Genomic DNA, 17736 nt, shown 5'->3' on the forward strand with positions numbered 1-17736 from the left:
AACCAGCACTGACCTTGCTAAGTTACTTCTCTAAAAGAAAGAATCTGGCTTCTCCACACACGGAAATCCCCTCTCAGCCTGCTGACCCTGGGACGGGGTGTCTGTCCTTCCACACCCAGCCCCTTTCCCCCAGAGAGAGGCAGGCTCCAAGGAGGGGGAAGGAGGGGGAAGGGGGTTCATCCCTACGGTCTCCAGCCCCCCAGCCCTAGCAGAACTAAGCCCCCCTCCCCTTACCAATGCCACCAAGGCAGTTCTCCTCCTCTGTGATAGTCCTAGCTTTCTAAAGCCAAAAGTCATACTTTCAATGCATTTCTCCAGGGGCCCCAACCCTTGTGGCAAAGTTTCAATTGTCATCAGCACCCTGGGTAAACCCAGACAGTCAGTCAGACAGTGTCTCTGCCAGGTGCATGAATGAAATCTAGCAAATCACGAACGTCGGTACGTTCAAAAAAAAAAAAAAGAAAGAAAAGAAAAAAAAAGAAAGAAAAGAACCGATGTTAAGAGTGTGAGAACTAAACAGCGCACATCTGCTGGCGAGGTGTGTTGGCAAACCTCATCGTAAGCCACACCTCCATGTTCAAGGAAGGGGAACTGGGGCTGGGAAGGGAAAGAAACTGACCTAGGGAGGCTGTCAGTCCGGGATCCCATTTTTCACCTTAACTGAGCGATGGGCTTCATCACCAGTAATGGGACGACCAACATCACGTCCCTTCTGGTCGAATACACTGAGTAGGGCTCCACATCAGTTCCACGACATTCCTGTCACTGGCCTCCAACCACAAGGAACTGTCAGACAAACCCAAATCTAGGGGGACGGCTTACGAAGGAAGCTGGCCTGGGATGTTTAAAAATGTCAGCCTCGTCAAACACAAAGGGAGGCCGAGTACTTGTGCCAGACACAAGAACTACACACACACACACGTGATCTCACGGTGGCTCCTGGACTAGAAAAAAATGTTTTTGCTGAAAAGGGTCATCTGGGGACGGCTGGCGATTTGGCCACATTTGACTGCATTAAATGCTGGCATTGTACCACTGTTTGATGTCCTGCTTTTGAAAATCGCACTGTGACTGTGTAAGGGAATGTGCATGAACGTGGAAACACACCCCAAAGTGCTCAGTGGCAAAGCGGCACAATGTCTGAAACTTACTCGCAAATGGTGGAGGGTGGGGGAGCAGGGAAGATAGGAAGAGCCAATGATAAGGCATGTTGGCAAATTGTTAATAATCAGTGAACCCCGGTGAAGGGTGCACACAAGGCTTTGTCTTATTCTTGCAACTTCTCTGGAAGTTTAAAACGAGTCCAAACAAGAAAAAAACGCTTGCAAATTAAAAGTCACGGTTTTCGGGCTCTGTGGGTTTTTTTGCTTGCATCTGTGGTCAATTTGGGGAGTTGGGAGGGTGAATTTGCTGCTTCAGACTCTGTCTTGGGGCGTGATCAGGACCTTAGGGTGTGGTTAAGGTCGGTATGGCCATGGACTTGGAGGTGTGGCCAGAGTCCCAGAGGCGTGGTTGGAATGAGGGACAGGCCCTATCCTGCAGTGTGGCCAGAACCTTGGGGCGTGGCCAGATTCTGGGAGGTGTGGCCAGAGTCTGGGGCAAGGCCTGAGAAACTCGGTTCCCAAGGGAGGAGGTAAGCCTGTACTTAGAGCGCCCTCTTGCGGCTATCTGGGATCTTCCCCCACCCTTTTAAAAAAACGCTTTATTGAGACAATGCATATACCCCGCAATTTAAATATTTAAAATGCACAATTCAATAGTTTGAGTAAGATCACAAAGTTGTGTTTGATCATCACCAAATTCAGTTTTAAACCATTTCTTCACCTCAGCCCCATTCAGCCTTAGGCAACACCTAATTTTCTCCCTTTGGACATTTTACATAAATTAAATCATGCAGCCCTGGCTGGATAACTCAGTCAGAGTGTTGTCCTAATATGACAAGGTTGTGAGTTCGATCCCCAGCAAGGACATATACAAAAATCAACCAATGAATGCATAAATAAGTGGAACAACAAATTGATGTCTCTCTTTCCCTTTTTTCTCTCTAAAGTCAATAATTTTTTAAAAAAATCATTGTTTCTCTCTCTCCACCCTCCTCTCTCTCTAAAATCAGTAAATATCCCTGGCTTGTGTGGCTCAATGGATTGAGCACTGGCCTGCAAATCAAGAGGTTACCTGCTCCATTCCTGGTAAGGACATATGCCTAGCTTACAGTCCAGGTCCCCAACTGGGGGCATGTGAGAAGCAAATGTTTCAATCTCACACAACAATGTTTCTCTTCCTCTCTGTCTCCTTCCGTGCCCCCTCTCTCTAAAAATGAATAAATAAATTCTTTAAAAAAATAAAATCAGCCCTGGCTGGTGTAGCTCAGTGGATTGAGCACAGAAGTGCGAACCAGAGGATCATGGTTCGATTCCCAGTCAGGGCACATGCCTGGGTTGCAGGCCAGGCCCCAGCAGGGGATGCATGAAAGGCAACCATACATTGATATTTCTTTCCCTCTCTCCTTCCCCTCTAAAGATAAATAAATAAAATCTTTTTAAAAAGTAAAATAAGCCCTGGCTGGCGTAGCTCAGTGGATTGAGCGCGGGCCTGCGAACCAGACGATCGCGGTTCGATTCCCAGTCAGGGCACATGACTGGGTTGCAGGCTGGTTCCTTGCAGGCCAACTCCCAGCAGGGGACGCACGAAAGGCAACCATACATTGATGTTTCTCTCCCTCTCTCCTTCCCCTCTAAAGATAAATAAATAAATAAAATCTTAAAAATATATAAATAAATAAAAAGTAAAATAAAATCAATAGATAAACATTTAAAAATTAAATAAAGAAATTGAATCATACAACACGTGGCCATTTGTGATGGGCTGCTTTCACTTAGTGTTTCTGAGGTTCATTCATATTGTAGAAGGCTATCAGTATTCATTCCTTTAGTGGATGAGTAACATTCCATTGCATGGGTAAACTGCTTGTCCATTTATTAAGTGACAAGCATTTCAGTGTTTTCACAAATCATTTTGTGGACATATGGTTTCTATTCTCTAGGATATACACACATAGGCGTGGAATGGCTGGGTCGTATAATAACGCTATGTTTAACCTTTTGAGCAACTGCCAGGCTATTTTCCAAAGCAGCTGCACCATTTTATGGTCCCACCAGCAGCGTATGAGTTTTAGCTTTTCCACAGAGTCTCCAGTGCCTACTATTGCCTGTCCTTTTTACTGTAGCTATCCTCCTGGGTGTGAAGTGGGATCTCATTGTGGTTTGGATTTGCCTTTCCCTAAGCAATCATGATGCCAAGCATCTTTTCCTATCATCCACTTCTCTCTTTTTTTTTAAAGAATTTATTTATTTATTTTTTGAGAGAGGGGAAGGAAGGGAGAAAGGGAGAAATCAATGTGTGGTTGCCTCTTGCATGCCCCCTCCTGGGGACCTGGCTGGCCACCCAGGCATGTGCCCCGACTGGGAATCGAACCTGCGACCCTTTACTTCGTAGTCTGGCTCTCAATCCACTGAGCCACACCAGCCAGGTCATCCGCTTCTTTTGTATCCACTATGCAACCATATAAACTCAACCATTTTGCCATATTTGATCCAGATTTCTTAAATTAAAGCATTAATGATGTTGTTGAAGTCCCAGCGTATCCTTCTCAGAGTCCATCCTTCTCCTTCTCCATATCCTGCATTTAATGTTCAGCATTACCACACAGATTTTCATACAACTAGTACATACATAAGTATCCCCAAATAATACAGAGCATTGGTGTTGCAGGTTTTCAATCTTGGTATAAATGACGGTGCTGTGTTGATTCTTCTGCACTTGCTTTTTTAAAAATCCTCACTTGATTTTTTTTTTATCCTCACATGAGGACATTTTTTTCCATCACTTTTAGAGAGGAAAGGAGAATAAAGAAACATCAATGCAAGAGAAGCATCAATTAGTTGCTTCCCATACGCTCCTGAACTGGGGATGGAAACTGCAACCTAGGTATGTGCCTTAACTGGGAATTGAACCTGCAACCTTTCAGTTACAAGACAACACTCTAACCAACTGAGCCACCTAGCCAGGGCTACACTTGCTTTTTTAAAATTCATTGTATCAGTTTCCCAGGGTTGCTGAAACAAAAGACCACAAACTGAGTGACTGTTGTTTAACAACAGAAATTTGTGCTCTCACGACCCTGGAGACTAGGAACCCAAAACTAGGTGTGGGCAGAGCTAGGCTCCCTCTGAAGGCTCTAGGGGAGGACCCATCCTTGCCTCTTTTTAGCTTCTGGAGTTTGCCTGCAAGCTTCGGCCTTCCTTGACTTATAAATGCATCCCTCCAGTGTCTGCCTTCATCGTCACATGGCTTTCCCCCCTGTGAGTGTACCTGCATCTGTGCATGTACCTGTGTCCAAATTTACAGTCATGTTGGATTCAGGGCCCTCCCTCCTTCAGTATGACCTCATCTGAACTTGGTCACACCTGCAAAAAAAACTCTTTTCTAAAAAAAGGTCCCATTCTCGGGTTCCAGAGGATAGAGGCAGAGGTGGGGTGGGGCACTCACTACTCAACCACTGCACTCATCACTGTGTGTTTATGATTCATTCTATCGGTGCGTGTGTCCAGCCCATTCATTCCAAGCGCTGCGTGGGAGTCCTTGGTGAGAGTGTGCAACAACATACTCATCCCTCCTGCTGCTGCTGGACACCTACTTTGCTTCCGGTTTTCTCCATGTCCCACAAGGCTGCAAGTAACAGCCTGGAATGTGTCTCTTGGCGTGTTTGGGGTCAACATTTTTCAACCTGCCCAACAAGATCCATTAGTGGGTTTTGAAATCAATTTAGTGGGCTGCAAACAATTTTTCCTGTAATAGATATAATTAAATAGAATAGAAGACACTGGAGCACACGTGCCTAGATGGAATAAGAATTACCCTGGGAAGCTGTGCCCAATGTACAACGGTGAATGTCCTGATGTGCGCTAAAGCGTTTGTAAGCCACAGCTCTGAAGGGTGCAGAGGGCCATGGCCTCCCCCCCCCCGCCCCCCCCCCGTCAAAGGTCTGATGAATCTCACCGAATTGCTCTCCAGAACAATTGTCCATTTACACTTCCATCGGCTCTTCGTCAGTCCTTGACACAGTCAAAAGTCTGCATTTTCTCCAAGCCAGTGGGTTTTCATCCTATTTGCGGGAGGAGGAAACAGGACGACTCAGTGAGGATAGCCATGCAAGGAGCTACGAGGCTCCTCCGCCCCTCCCCTCCCCCCATCTTGGTACAAAGACCGGGGCTCCACCTAGTCTGAGGTGCAACGTGGAAGATTCCACAAGTGAATGACTCTCAGGTTCTAAGAGATGGGGGTGGGACTTAGGAGGGACGTGAGGTGAGGTGGGAGGCTCAGCTCTCACCCTAAACTATTATTCTCGCATTAGAAAGTCTTTAAGTAGGTGTACATTTATACCTGCGACCGCAACCGGTCCTGTGCGCTCAGGGGCGTGGCTTGGTGCCGTGGGGCGGCAGGGGCGGCTTGGGCGGGGAGGGGGGGGCGGGGGCGGCCGGGCCCGCAGCGCCCCCGGTGGCCGCCCGGCGTACAGCAGGGGCTGGGCACCTGCTGCGGGGAGCGCAGGTTCTTGAGAAAAGCGCTCCCCTCCAGCTCGATTTCCCGCCGGTTCCCAGGGACCCAGGAATTAAGTCGCCAAATTCTTGCTCCCCCAGACATCCTCCACCCAAACCCTGCTCCTAAGGGACTCAGGGGTCTGGTCGCGCTGTGTCTTCCTTTTCTTACACAAAGGGATTGCACTATCTCCCTGAACTTTCCTCCCAGAAAGTTCAGCTCTCTGACCTTTCATCCCATGCCACGACTAGAGATCCAAACCTTCACCTGGACTTAGGAGTGCTACGTCCAGGCCTCACCTCCCTGCACGGTCCGCAGAGAACCGGCCCCACCCCCGCCCTCAGCAGAAGTCCTAGGTCTCCCCCCAGCCATTCCTCCATTCAACCAGCCCTCGGCCCCTCCCCAACGGGGCGCGGGCATCTTACTAGCAATTCCCTCCCATCCAGGAATCACCTTCTATCTCCACCCACCGAAGCCTTCCTATCGCGGCTGTCCTTTGGGGACCAGACTTTCGAACCCTACCTCTAGGGAACCCAGGTGCCATGGCCCCAGACTCCGCCCCCTTTGGAGACACAGGCACTTGCTGCCTCCCCCGCGTTTCTCCAGGGCCCGCCCTCACCTCTGGCACCGAGTCCCGCCCCAACCCTACCTGAGCGGGGCCGCGCCTTTCACCTCCACACCCATCCCTCGTCAGGCACCCGAGGGGCCCATTGCTGTGGCGGCGGTCCCACGCAGGTGGCAGAGTGGAGAGCCCCGCGCGCTTGGCCGGGTGGTGAGGCTGCTGCAGCGCCTGCAGGAGCAATGCGGGGACCTCCGGCTCGCCTCGAGTCCCCCCTCGCTAAGGGATCTGCTGCCCCGCACCGCGAAGCTGCTTCGAGAGGTGGCCCACGCCCGGCGGGCGGCCGATGGAGGCGGCCACGAGGGTCCCGGGGGTGCCGGGGACTTTCTCATGGTCTACCTCACCAACCTGGAGGCCAAGAGCAAGCAGGTGGCGACGCTCCTGCCACCACGGGGCCAAAATAGTACCAACGACGAGCTCTTCCGGGAGGGCTCCATACACAGGTGAGTGGAAGCCCTTGGCCCCCGGAGTAAAGGTGGGGTCACCTGGAAGGACCAGGTCAGGCTCCCATCCTTATCTCTCAGACCTGGGAGTCCAAGCCCCCAGTCCCTCCTCCCTCGGACCCGGGAGTCCTTGCCCCCAGTCCCTCCTCCCTCGGACCCCAGGGTCCACGCCCCCAACCCCTCCTTCCTCTGACCCCGGAATCCACGCCTCCAGCCCCTCCTCTTTTGGACCCGGGAGTCCACGCCCCCAGCCCCTCCTCCTTTGGACCCCGGAGTCCAGGCACATACCTAGATTTTGGATTCAATTCCAGGGCGCCCGATGTTTCTCTTTCACATCGATGTTTCTCTCTCTCTAAAATCAATAAACATCCTCAGGTGAGGACTTTTTAAAGAATGATTTCTTTAAAAAGAAGAACTAATAATAATATGCACTGAGCGGCGACTGTGTGCTGGGTGTGCTAGGCATTTTATGTGCTCCCCCCCCCAACTCCCATCACTGTGAGGCAGAAGCTATACTTATGCCCATTTCACAGTTGGAGAAACTGAGGCTTGGGGGAAAATAAAGGAACCCGCCTAAAAGCACACAGCCAAGTGTAAGGGCTGCCCTCTGCTGCTACCCACGTCCTGATCAAATCTCAGGGAGGTAGCCAGCAGGAGAAAGCACAGCCGCCAGCAGCTCTGCCCAAAGCCAGAGGAGGGCTCTGAGCCAGACGGGCACACAGACCAGCCTAAATGCTCTGGGTGCTAGCAGTCCCCATGACCAACTAGGCATGGCTTCTCCTCTGGCACCACGAGCTCCAGGCAGAGCCTGGGCCTGCAAGCTGGAGGAGAGGACACTGGGCTGCACCTCCTTTCCTTCACAGATGAAGAAACTGGGGCTCTGACACGGGAGGCGTCAGGGCTGCAGCGGGCAGGGTGGAAATCAGCTTCCCCCTGCACCACTGCATCAGGGAGCCTGGGGCCCGTGGGTGTTTGCCACAGAGGGGGGGGGTGTGAGTGGGAGCCCCAGTGACCAGCCAGGTGCTCAGAGTCCGTCCTCACAGGCGACAGCTGGCCAAGCTGGCCCTTATCTTCAGCCACATGTATTCGGAGCTGAAAGCGCTCTTCCCCGGGGGAAAGTACTGCGGGCACACGTACCAGCTCACCATACCCACCGCCCACACCTTCTGGAGGGAGCGCTGTGGAGCCCGGTGAGTGAGCGCCTGCTCCTGGGGCCCCTGGAGCCTTATTCTGCCCCTGCCCCGGGACCCAGGAGTCCCGGCCCCCAGAGGCCTCCTTGCTAGATAGAGGTCCTCCATCCTAGGCTCCCAGAGGCCTGACCTGTACCCCCCCAACCCACACCGTCCACCTAGGTGTGTGTTGCCCTGGGCTGAGTTTGAGTCCCTCCTGCGTACCTGCCACCCTGTGGAATCAGGCCCCACGACTTTTGCCTTGCGTTCCACCATCGACCTTACCTTCAGTGGTCACGTGTCCATCTTCCAATTTGACATCTTCACCAGGCTCTTCCAGGTCAGGGAAGGTCAAGGCTGGGAGTTCGGACTCGGGTTCTGTGGGAGGAGGGGCTGGGGGCCTGCCTCCTGGGTCCTGGGGAATTAGGGTCTGGAGTCTTCTGTGTAAAAGAGATTCCTGAGGCCCACCGCGGTGTGAGCTGGGTTCTTGGACCCTGGGAAGCACCAGGAAGGGGCGCTGCTCCATCAGCCCATCCGTGACCCGGGCGTCACCCTCTCCAGCCCTGGCCAACGCTCCTCAAGAACTGGCAGTTTCTGGTGGTCAACCACCCGGGCTACATGGCCTTCCTCACATACGACGAGGTCCAGGCGCGTCTGCAGGCCTGCAGGGACAAGCCAGGCAGGTACGGGGCAGGCCTCAGGACGGGGAGGCTGCTAAAGGTTCCAGGCTCTCGGTTCTGGGCTTGGGGTGGTGGAAACCCCGACGTCCTTCAGAGAGAGCAAGAACTGAAGGGCTGGGGTCCCTGGGGTCCCAGAGAGCAGAGAACCCAGAGGTAGGGCACAGAGTGCCCCTGACACCCCACCTCTTCTCCTGAGACCTCTTAGACCTAGTTTAAGATTCTGTTTATTTACTTTTAGAGAGAGGGGAAGGAAAGGAGAAAGGGGTAGAGAAACATCAATGTGTGAAACATCTTGTGCGCCCCCTACTGGGAACCTGGCCAATAACCAGGCATGTACTCTGACTGGGAATCAAACCTTCGACCCTTTGGTTCACAGGCCCACATTAAATCCACTAAGCCACACCAACCAGAGCTAAAAATTTTTTATAAACATGCTGTTTCTCCATGGTTTGTTTCTTTAATCCTCACCTGAGGATATATTTCTTGATTTTCATTTTTTAATGTTTTTAAGATTTTATTTATTTATCTTTAGAGGCAAAGGGAAGGAGAGAGGGAGCAAAATATCAATGTGTGGTTGCCTCTCATGTATCCTCTGCTGGGAACTGGCCTGCAACCCAGGCATGTGCCCTGACTGGGAATTGAACCGCGGTTGTTTGGTCCGCAGGCCCACGCTCAATCCACTGAGCAACACCAGCCAGAGCTAAAATATTTTTATAAACATGCTGTTCCTCCATGGTTTGTTTGTTTGTTTGTTTAATCCTCATATGAGAATATACTTATTGATTTTTAGAGAGAAACATCAATGCGAGAGAGAAACATCCATCAGTTGCCTCTTGTACATGCCCCAACCAGGGATCCCACCCAAAACCCAGACAGGTGCCCTGACCAGGAATTGAACCCACAACATTTTGGTGTACAGGGACAACGCTCCAACCAACTGAGCCACCCAGCCAGGGCTAGTCAATATTTTTAGTAGCAATTTCCAGACTTCTGGCCAAGATGGAAGTGTGGGTGGAAATACTGTGCCTCCTTGCACAACCAAAATTAAGAACAACATAGATTTAGAAACAAAAACACAACCAGAATAGACAGAAAACTGAACTGTACGGAAGTCCCACAACCATTTAACCAGACCCGTAAGAGAGGCGAAGTCAGCGGCCCACGGAGAGGAATTCCCTCACCTGCTGGGGTAGGAGACTGGGAACCAGACACCTGAAATTATTTCCAGCCAGGAGCTTTGAGCCACTGGGTCTCCCCAGAGGGTTAAGAATTGAAGGGCTGAGCCCTGGCTGGTGTGGCTCAGTGGATTGAGTACCCGCCTATGAACCAAAAGGTCACTGGTTTGATTCCCAGTCAGGGCACATGCCTGGGTTGTGAGCCAGGTCCCCAGTTGGGGGTGTGAGAAAGGCAACCATACATTGATGTTTCTCCCCTTCTCTTTCTCCCTCCCTTCCCCTTTCTCTAAAAATAAATAAATAAAATCTTTTTAAAATTTTTTTAAAGAAATGGTATAATCAATTAAATATATTTTTTTTAAAATTTTTTAAAAGAACTGAGAGGCTGAGCTCCCTGAAACACCAAGAGATCAGATTCATGAGTCTTTGCAAGACTAGGGTGCAGGTCCCCCAGGACAAGTATATTAGCACCTTTCCAATTACACTGCAAACTGGGTTAAAGGGAAAGAAAAAAAAATGGATGAACTAATTTCCATAAGTAAAAAGACCAAGTGTCTTTGCAGGCTTCAGGCAGAGCTACATCCAGGTGCTCATGTGTTATTGTCCAGAGTCAGATCCCGATTATCCCGTCTCTGCTTTCATCTCTGTTAGCTTCGTTTGCAGATACAATCTCTCCACGTGGATTCTAGAATCCCCAGCTGTGTAGCCTGCCAGCTTAGCAACCTCTGTAGGAATGGGGTACCTCGGTGGAACTTCCAGCAAAAGTCCCAGGGCTGCCCTGGCTGGTGTGGCTTAGTTGGTTTGGCGTCACTCCACAAACCGAAAGGTCGTGGGTTTGATTCCCAGCCCGGGCACTTTTGCCTGGGTTGCGGGTTCAGTCCCCAGTCAGGGAGAATACCAGAGGCAACTCATCGATGTTTCTCTTGCATCAATGTTTCTTTCCCCATCTTTCTCCTTCCTCTCCCCTCTCTCTGAAATTAAAAAAAAAAAAAAACATTTTAATTGAAAAACAAAAAAGTCCCAGGGCTGACTCCCATTACTATGCTCAGGGATCCTGAAATGCACTGATTGGCTAGTCCAGAATCAACCTGGTCTAAACCCTAGTGCAGGGGGAAGGGGAGCCAAGCAGCTGATCCCCCATATGACGGGCAACATAACCCCACATTGTCTAAAAAGTGGAAAGCTGCATTATAAGGGGGTGGGGACTTGGGCACCTGGATCCCCAACAGGGTGAAGGTCTGGGAGGTCCCAGGAGAGTCAGTGGTGACCACCGTCTCCCCCCCATCCTACGCGCCTCTTCCTGCAGCTACATCTTTCGACCCAGCTGCACTCGCCTGGGCCAGTGGGCCATCGGATACGTAACCTCAGACGGCAGCATCGTGCAGACCATCCCTCAAAACAAACCTTTGTTCCGGGTGCTCCTGGAAGGACAAAAGGAAGGCTTGTGAGTCCTCACAGTGGTGGTGTGGGTTGGGGGTTGTCTTCCCGCGGCACCTTGCCCAGCGGGTGTCGTAAACTTGCAATACTACAGTGTTCCAGCAGGTGGCAGACGAGGGTCTTGAGGGACAGGTGTCTTTTCCCCTTTCTGCAAAGCTGCCAGACAGGCCGGCCGGGGCAGCTCCACCGAGAAGGGTGTGGGGAATTGAGTGCGACACCCATATGGCCCCATTTCTTGAAATGTCCCTCGGAGCTTTCGCTTCTATATCTACCATATCCCGTTTTGGAATCCAGACTGTTAGAGCAGAAAAAGAGCGGGGCAGACAGCGGGACCCGCGGTTTTCCTTCTGGGGCAAGCCGGGAGGAAGGAAAAGGCAGGTGAGGTTCCCAAGTCCCANTCCCCTTTCCGCAAAGCTGCCAGACAGGCCGGCCGGGGCCGCTCCACCGAGGAGGGTGTGGGGAATTGAGTGCGACACCCATATGGCCCCATTTCTTGAAATGTCCCTCGGAGCTTTCGCTTCTATATCTACCATATCCCGTTTTGGAATCCAGACTGTTAGAGCAGAAAAAGAGCGGGGCAGACAGCGGGACCCGTGGTTTTCCTTCTGGGGCAAGCCGGGAGGAAGGAAAAGGCAGGTGAGGTTCCCAAGTCCCACCCTGGACCTTCAATCAAAGCCTTCTCAGCAGTCAGTCGCATCTATACGAGGAGATGCGCAGGTGTGCAGTCGGTTCTCGTAGTAGCTCTGTTCTGCACAGTCACCAAGGTGGCGAATACCGAGCCATTTCTGCAAGACTGGTCACGTTTTGTCAGCCAGTCAGTCACTACACAACGACCTTTATGTGTGCTTCTGTGTAAAGACACCTTACACAGCCCTGCAGGGCTCAGTCACTTAGATCTGTGTCCGGTAATTAAAACAAAGGTCGTGGGTTCGATTCCCGGTCAGGGCACATGCCTGGGTCATGGGCTCCATCCCTAATCCGGGCACGTGACATCCTGTCTGGGCGCCTGCTGGAGGCAACCAACTGATACTTCTTTCTTGCATTGATGCTTCCCTCTTTCCCTTCCTCTCGCTCTAAAAATCAGTGAAAATATGTCCTCAAGTGAGGATAAAAATAAAATGAAGACACCTTATGTAATAGATACTGTTGATTCCTTGACACTGAGCGCACAGCCAACTATAAACTGTGCCTGCGGGCACTTCAAACAGCGACGTCACACACAAAAAAAGCACAGAAATGTGAGCAAGGTGACCCTGACGAGCAGAAAGGACCCTGGTTTACACGTATACGAGGGCTGGGACAAGGGGGCCAAAGGCTGCCTCACTCAGCCTCGTGCAATTACGTCCATTTCACAGAAGGAAACATCGAGGCCAGAAAGGGAGAGCGGGTCACACAGTGTGTGTGTGGAAGAGGTGCCCTGGGGCTGGGGGCTCGGGCCTGCTCGAAGCCCTGGTGTGCGGTCTCGGGAAAATAAAGGAACCTTATTTATTGGTTCTTATTCGTTGCCTCTCCCACCCTGGGCCTCGGTCCCCAGCTAGGAAACAAGAAGTGGCTTAGGTGTCTAGGGGGGTCCTTGTAACCCTGCTGGTCTGAGACTCTAGGGATTGGTCACTTGGGGATTTATGACTCTGACATGCTGTTGTGCCCAGGCCTGAGGACTTTAGGCCAGGTGACATCTGGGAAGATGAGGTCTGGATGGCATGGGTTTTGATCCATGTCCTGGTCCACATCCCCAGAGCTTGAGTCACTGGGGCTATGACTGCCCATCGTGGGGGTGTGAGGCGACATGGCCATGCCCTAGAGAGGCAGGTGTAAGGAGCGGGGGAGACAGATACCCCAGACCAGCAGGAGATTTGGGGCTCCTGCTCTCTGGGGAGCTCTAGGCCCCATAGCAAGGGTGGGGGCAGGGGTCTTTTGATGCCGGGGGCGGGCTGGAGGGGCCCTCAATAGCCGCCTCTTCCCTCCCCCAGCTACCTCTACCCAGATGGGAAGAACCACAACCCGGACCTGAGTGAACTCTGCCACCTGGAACCCCATCAGTACATCCAAGTGCCAGAGGTGAAGCCCAGGCTGGTGCCCCCCCTCCCCCTGCCCAGCTTTGCTGACCCACCCCACCCCCACCCTGGGCTCAGGAATCTCTCCCATGGAGTCAGGCCCTGCAATCCCAGAGGCCTTGGGGTTTTGTGCTGGTGTGATGGCCACAGGAGCTAAGGTACATCACCCCCAGCCTGTCTGTTCCTTGGGTGGAAAGCACAGCTCCTCCTGCTGCCTCCCCAGGGGCTTTCCTGGGGGTTGAAGCAGGAAGTGACACTTCTGAGATCATCGGAGCAGCTAATGCGCTTGGGCACTCACGACCCCTGCGCCTTAGTCTTCCCTCCCCATCAGCCTGCGGGTGGAAGAGAAACGACGACAAATCATTTTCTTTAAGTGCAGGTATAGCACGCAGTGTGTGGAACACCCTGGAAGTTTACCCTGCGTATACGTGAAAAGCAGACGTTAACAGGGTGTCCTGTGTTTTCTGTTGCTAAGTCTAGCCACCCTACTGGCAGCCCACCCCAGACAGCACGTCTCGTAACACGGGGTACATGCAAGAGGCAGCGGACACAGGGCCTGGAGCTTGGGGGAGAGTTGGGGGCTGGCGCCGAGGTTTGGGACAGTCTCCCCGCGGCCCCACTTGTATCCCCCAGGGGGCTGACGCCGCCACCCTTGCCGCCTCCCCCGCCCCTCACCCCCAGGAGCAGCTGCAGCTGTACTGGGCCATGGACTCCACGTTCGAGCTCTGTAAGATCTGTGCCGAGGGCAACAAGGACGTGAAGATCAAGCCGTGCGGGCACCTGCTGTGCAGCCGCTGCCTGGACGCCTGGCAGGTGGGTCTCCCCTGTCGCTCCACGGGGTGGGGGCGGTGGGGGGGAAGCCCCTGAAAGACCTCCCCTTTGGCGCGTGGATCAGTTGGGGAGACGGGCCCAGGGAGATCAGAGGCTTGCTCGGGGTCGCTCAGGAGTGAGGGCCAGGAGCCTGCCTGCCTGTGTCTGTGCGTCTGTCACCTCTGCTTCTCGGTCCCCACCTACAGGATTCACGGGTAGACCTCCTTCCTTTCCCGACTGGGCGATCTGGGGCCGGAGGCTTCGCTTCCCTGAGCCTTAACCTCCGACGGTGGAGAATGGAGTCAGGGGGAGGGTCCGAATCCTGAAGCCCTCCAGCCCAGCCCCTCGGGGGAAGGGGGCTGTGGCCTCTGCAGTGTAGGTGCAGGAGGCGAGCTTTCTGATCGGAATGGAAACGCCTGGCATTCAGCTTTCGATCGCTGAGTCACGCATTTCCAAGACACCCAGGACCAATAAGCAAATAACCAGCTGTTTGACGCAGCTACAAGCCAGCTGAGCAGATAAGGAAGCAAGGCTTCCCCCACCCAGGAAGTTCCCCTTGAGAAAGCCCTGGGTAATCTTCTTAGCCTCCTGGTGCATTTCCCTTTCTACATCCTCATTCCCTCTCCTGTGCTGTGAATTCGCCAATAAAAGGGAACCCAGGAAACCCTAAGCTACCCATTCTGGCCCTACGGAAGGCAGGCAGGGTCACCACCGGCCAGTGTGACTCCGTGGGTTGGAGTGTCATCCGGTGGACTGAAAGGTCTGGGACCCTGGATCCCTGCTCCTGGAACACACTGGAGGCACCCTACCAGTGCCTGCCTGCCTGCCTGCCTGTCTGTCTCTCTCAGCCCCCTCTCTCAGATCAATAAGCATGTCCTTGGGTGAGGAGAAAAGAATACAAAGAAAAAAATGAATGAATGAATAACTGAATCTTTAAAAAAAAAGTCAGAGCCCCCAGGTCCATGTACCCCCCACTCCTCCCCGACTGTGGCCCACCACCTCTCTCTGCCTGCCACCTCCCTGTGCGGCCAGTGGGCCGGCCAGGCCCCCTCCCGAACCTGAGTCATAAATCATGTTCTTCCCGTTAGTGTCTGCTGACGTGCATTCTGCAACCATAATAAGACCCACCAGGGCCCGTCCAGCTGCATCGCTGGCCCAGGTGTTTGGGGGGGGCTGGGGGGGCTGCCTAGGCGAGCACCTCGGGCTTCCTCGCCCCACGGCAGCACTGTCACCGGCTGGGGTCCACGCCCTGGCGCCCCTGAGTTCCCCATTTGTGTGTGTCCCTGGCCTCAGGCTCTGGTCCCGTTCCCCCTTCTAGTCCTGCAGCGCTCTCTCTCTCCTCATCTCCATCTCTCTTTCCTCTCCCCCTCTCTGTTGGCCTTCCTCTGTCTGCCCCCACCCCACATCACTCTGCTGCAGAGCAAGGCCCGCAGGGTCCTGGGGGTGTTCAAGGGAACCTGGAGACCCTGACGCTTTCCCTCCTCCGCCCCCAGCGCTCAGACAGCCCGACCTGCCCCTTCTGCCGCAGCGAGATCCAGGGCCAGGAGGTCGTGAGCATCCATCAGTTCCAAGAGAGGCCAGCGGAAGCCAGAGCCGCTGCTGAGGATCCAGGGAGGGTCAATGACTGGGCAGATGAAGAGGACAAGATGGGGCAGGTAGGCAGGGCCGGCTGGGAGCTAGAACTGAAATCCTGGGGGGGGGGGGCTGGGCTCCTGGGTCTGACGGGGGGTGGGGGGCTGATGACTGGACTTGGGGGTTCTGGGGGCCTGGACTTTTGCTTCCCTGAGGGGCTGGCTCTAGTCTGAACCCCGCTGAGAGTTAGGACTCTGTCTCACCCTCCTTCGCTCCTCCAATGGCTGGAAGAGTGCCTGGACCCCAGGACACCAGGCAGGAAGATGCGCAGGTAAGAAGAAAATGGCAGCTCACGGCTCTCTCCCCGCCCTCTGTCTCCCCTAGGTGACCCCCTCAGCCCCTCCACTGCCCCCTCACCTGGACTTGCCCACTGCGCGTCCCAGAAGTAAAGGCCAGCTGACGGTGGTGAGTCTGGCGCTGGTCTGAGGTGGGCAGCTGGGGTCTCGTTCAACAGCAGGGCCCCTGGTCCAGCTGGGTGTTCAGGGGTGCGGGGCCCGCCACTGGTTCTCTGCACCCACAGACAGGGTACCGTGTCACCTGGCACCCACACCTCTAAGTCCTCTTCTCTCGTGCTCTTCCTTACTCATCTCCCATCACTGTCTTGCTGGCTCTCCTTCCAGCATCCCAGACATGTCCTGCCCCAGGGCCTTTGCACAAGTTGTTCCTCTGCCTGCATCTCCTTTAACCCAGCCTCACTTCCTCAGCCTCCCTCACGGAGACCTCCTGTGACCCCCTTATTGAAAACAGCGCCCCAGTCCTTCCAAGTCCCTGCCCACTGCATTTTCATAGCTCCTTCCACCAGCTGGCAAAGAGAACAGTCCCTGTTTTCTTCTGAAACCGTCAGCTGCTTGTCACCCTCCCGAAGTGAGGACTTGGCCCTATTCTCATTATATCACCCAAATCTAGGAGAGCACCTAACACGTAGTAGGTGCTCAATGAATAGATGTTGAATGAGTACGTCAGACGGCATCTTTCTCAACAGCCCTATGAAGTCCAGAATGTTACTCCTCATTTTTCAGAGGACAGAAGCCCAGACAGGTGACTGTGGCTGCCCCGCCCCACCCAGCTTAGAAGAGGACACGCCAGGGTTAGGGGCCTTACACTCATCGGACGATTTTCTAGGGGAGCCCAGCCTTGCCCCCATCCCTCACCCCTCCCACCCCAGGATTTTCTGAGACCCTGGCATGCTGGGGAGGGGCCCATCTCTGGTAACATCGCGGACTGAGTCCCCGCGAGTCCCAATCAATACGGCCTGCCTCCGAACCAACAGCTCAGGAAGTCCGGGAACATTATTCGCTCACAGCAAACAAGAGAGCCGGCAGGAAGAGGGGGGAGGGGAGGGCACGCTGACACCAGCCAGGGAAGCTAAAAACAGATCCCAACCTGCAGCCAAAAGCAAATGGAAACATTAGGAGGCACTCAGCCAGCTCCCTGAGGACAACGAGGGGTACATAGCCAGAACGGGAGGCCGAGGGGCACCGCGGGCCGCCCCGCCGGCCCTCTGCGGAGGCTGTGCCGCCCCCCACCCCACCCCCCACCCCCGGCTGGCGCGCCCCCTGCCCGCCGCCCCAAACCCTGCCTGATTCGAAGTCCAGGCACCTCCCGGGCCTCATCCCTCAGAGCACTGAGGTCAGGCAGCCTGGTGATTTCCCAGCAAGGTGCCGGTCTTAATGAGAACAGCTAATGTGTGCGTCCCTCTCCCTGGAGGATGGCTGGCACTGCTGTGTTTTTTTTTAACAAACGTTAAAAAACGTGGAATACAGCATTGTATTCGTTTCCACTGTCCAACACAGTGATTGGACACATACGTAGCTTACAACTCGGTGACCACACGAGGTCTAGTAACCTGTCCCCGTGCAAAGTTGTCACAATATTCTTGACTGTGCTCCCTGAGCTGGGCCTGCCACTGCTTTCTCATGCATTGATTTCATTGTCGTGACGACCCAGCGAGGTGGGTACTGTTGTGACCCCTCTTACACAGAGGGGGACACTGGGGCTCCGTGGTGATCAGGGGACAGTCGGGGCTGAAAGAGGGGTCCCTGGCTTCAGATTCCAGAGCCCACCCTCCCCCTGCTCCTTCCGTGGGCCTTGATTGCTTTGTCTGGGAAATGAGTGTGATGCC

The 17736-nt window shown here is 53.8% G+C and overlaps 1 protein-coding gene across 1 annotated transcript in view; it reads left to right on the forward strand.

The window, feature by feature from the left end:
- Window positions 1-1468: 1468 nt before the first annotated feature.
- CBLC (Cbl proto-oncogene C) overlaps window positions 1469-17736 on the forward strand; it is a 20811-nt gene continuing 4543 nt past the window's right edge. The window contains exons 1-10 of the mRNA XM_037059688.1: window positions 1469-1486; window positions 6290-6657; window positions 7701-7847; window positions 8010-8166; window positions 8388-8509; window positions 10988-11125; window positions 13089-13176; window positions 13854-13985; window positions 15476-15637; window positions 15939-16019. Of these exons, the coding sequence (XP_036915583.1) occupies window positions 1469-1486; window positions 6290-6657; window positions 7701-7847; window positions 8010-8166; window positions 8388-8509; window positions 10988-11125; window positions 13089-13176; window positions 13854-13985; window positions 15476-15637; window positions 15939-16019 (1413 nt within the window). The remainder of the gene's footprint in view (window positions 1487-6289; window positions 6658-7700; window positions 7848-8009; window positions 8167-8387; window positions 8510-10987; window positions 11126-13088; window positions 13177-13853; window positions 13986-15475; window positions 15638-15938; window positions 16020-17736) is intronic.

Source organism: Sturnira hondurensis, unplaced genomic scaffold (genome assembly GCF_014824575.4).
Source record: "Sturnira hondurensis isolate 20B ecotype Veracruz unplaced genomic scaffold, ASM1482457v3 Scaffold0001020, whole genome shotgun sequence".
NCBI classification, from domain to species: Eukaryota; Metazoa; Chordata; class Mammalia; order Chiroptera; family Phyllostomidae; genus Sturnira; species Sturnira hondurensis.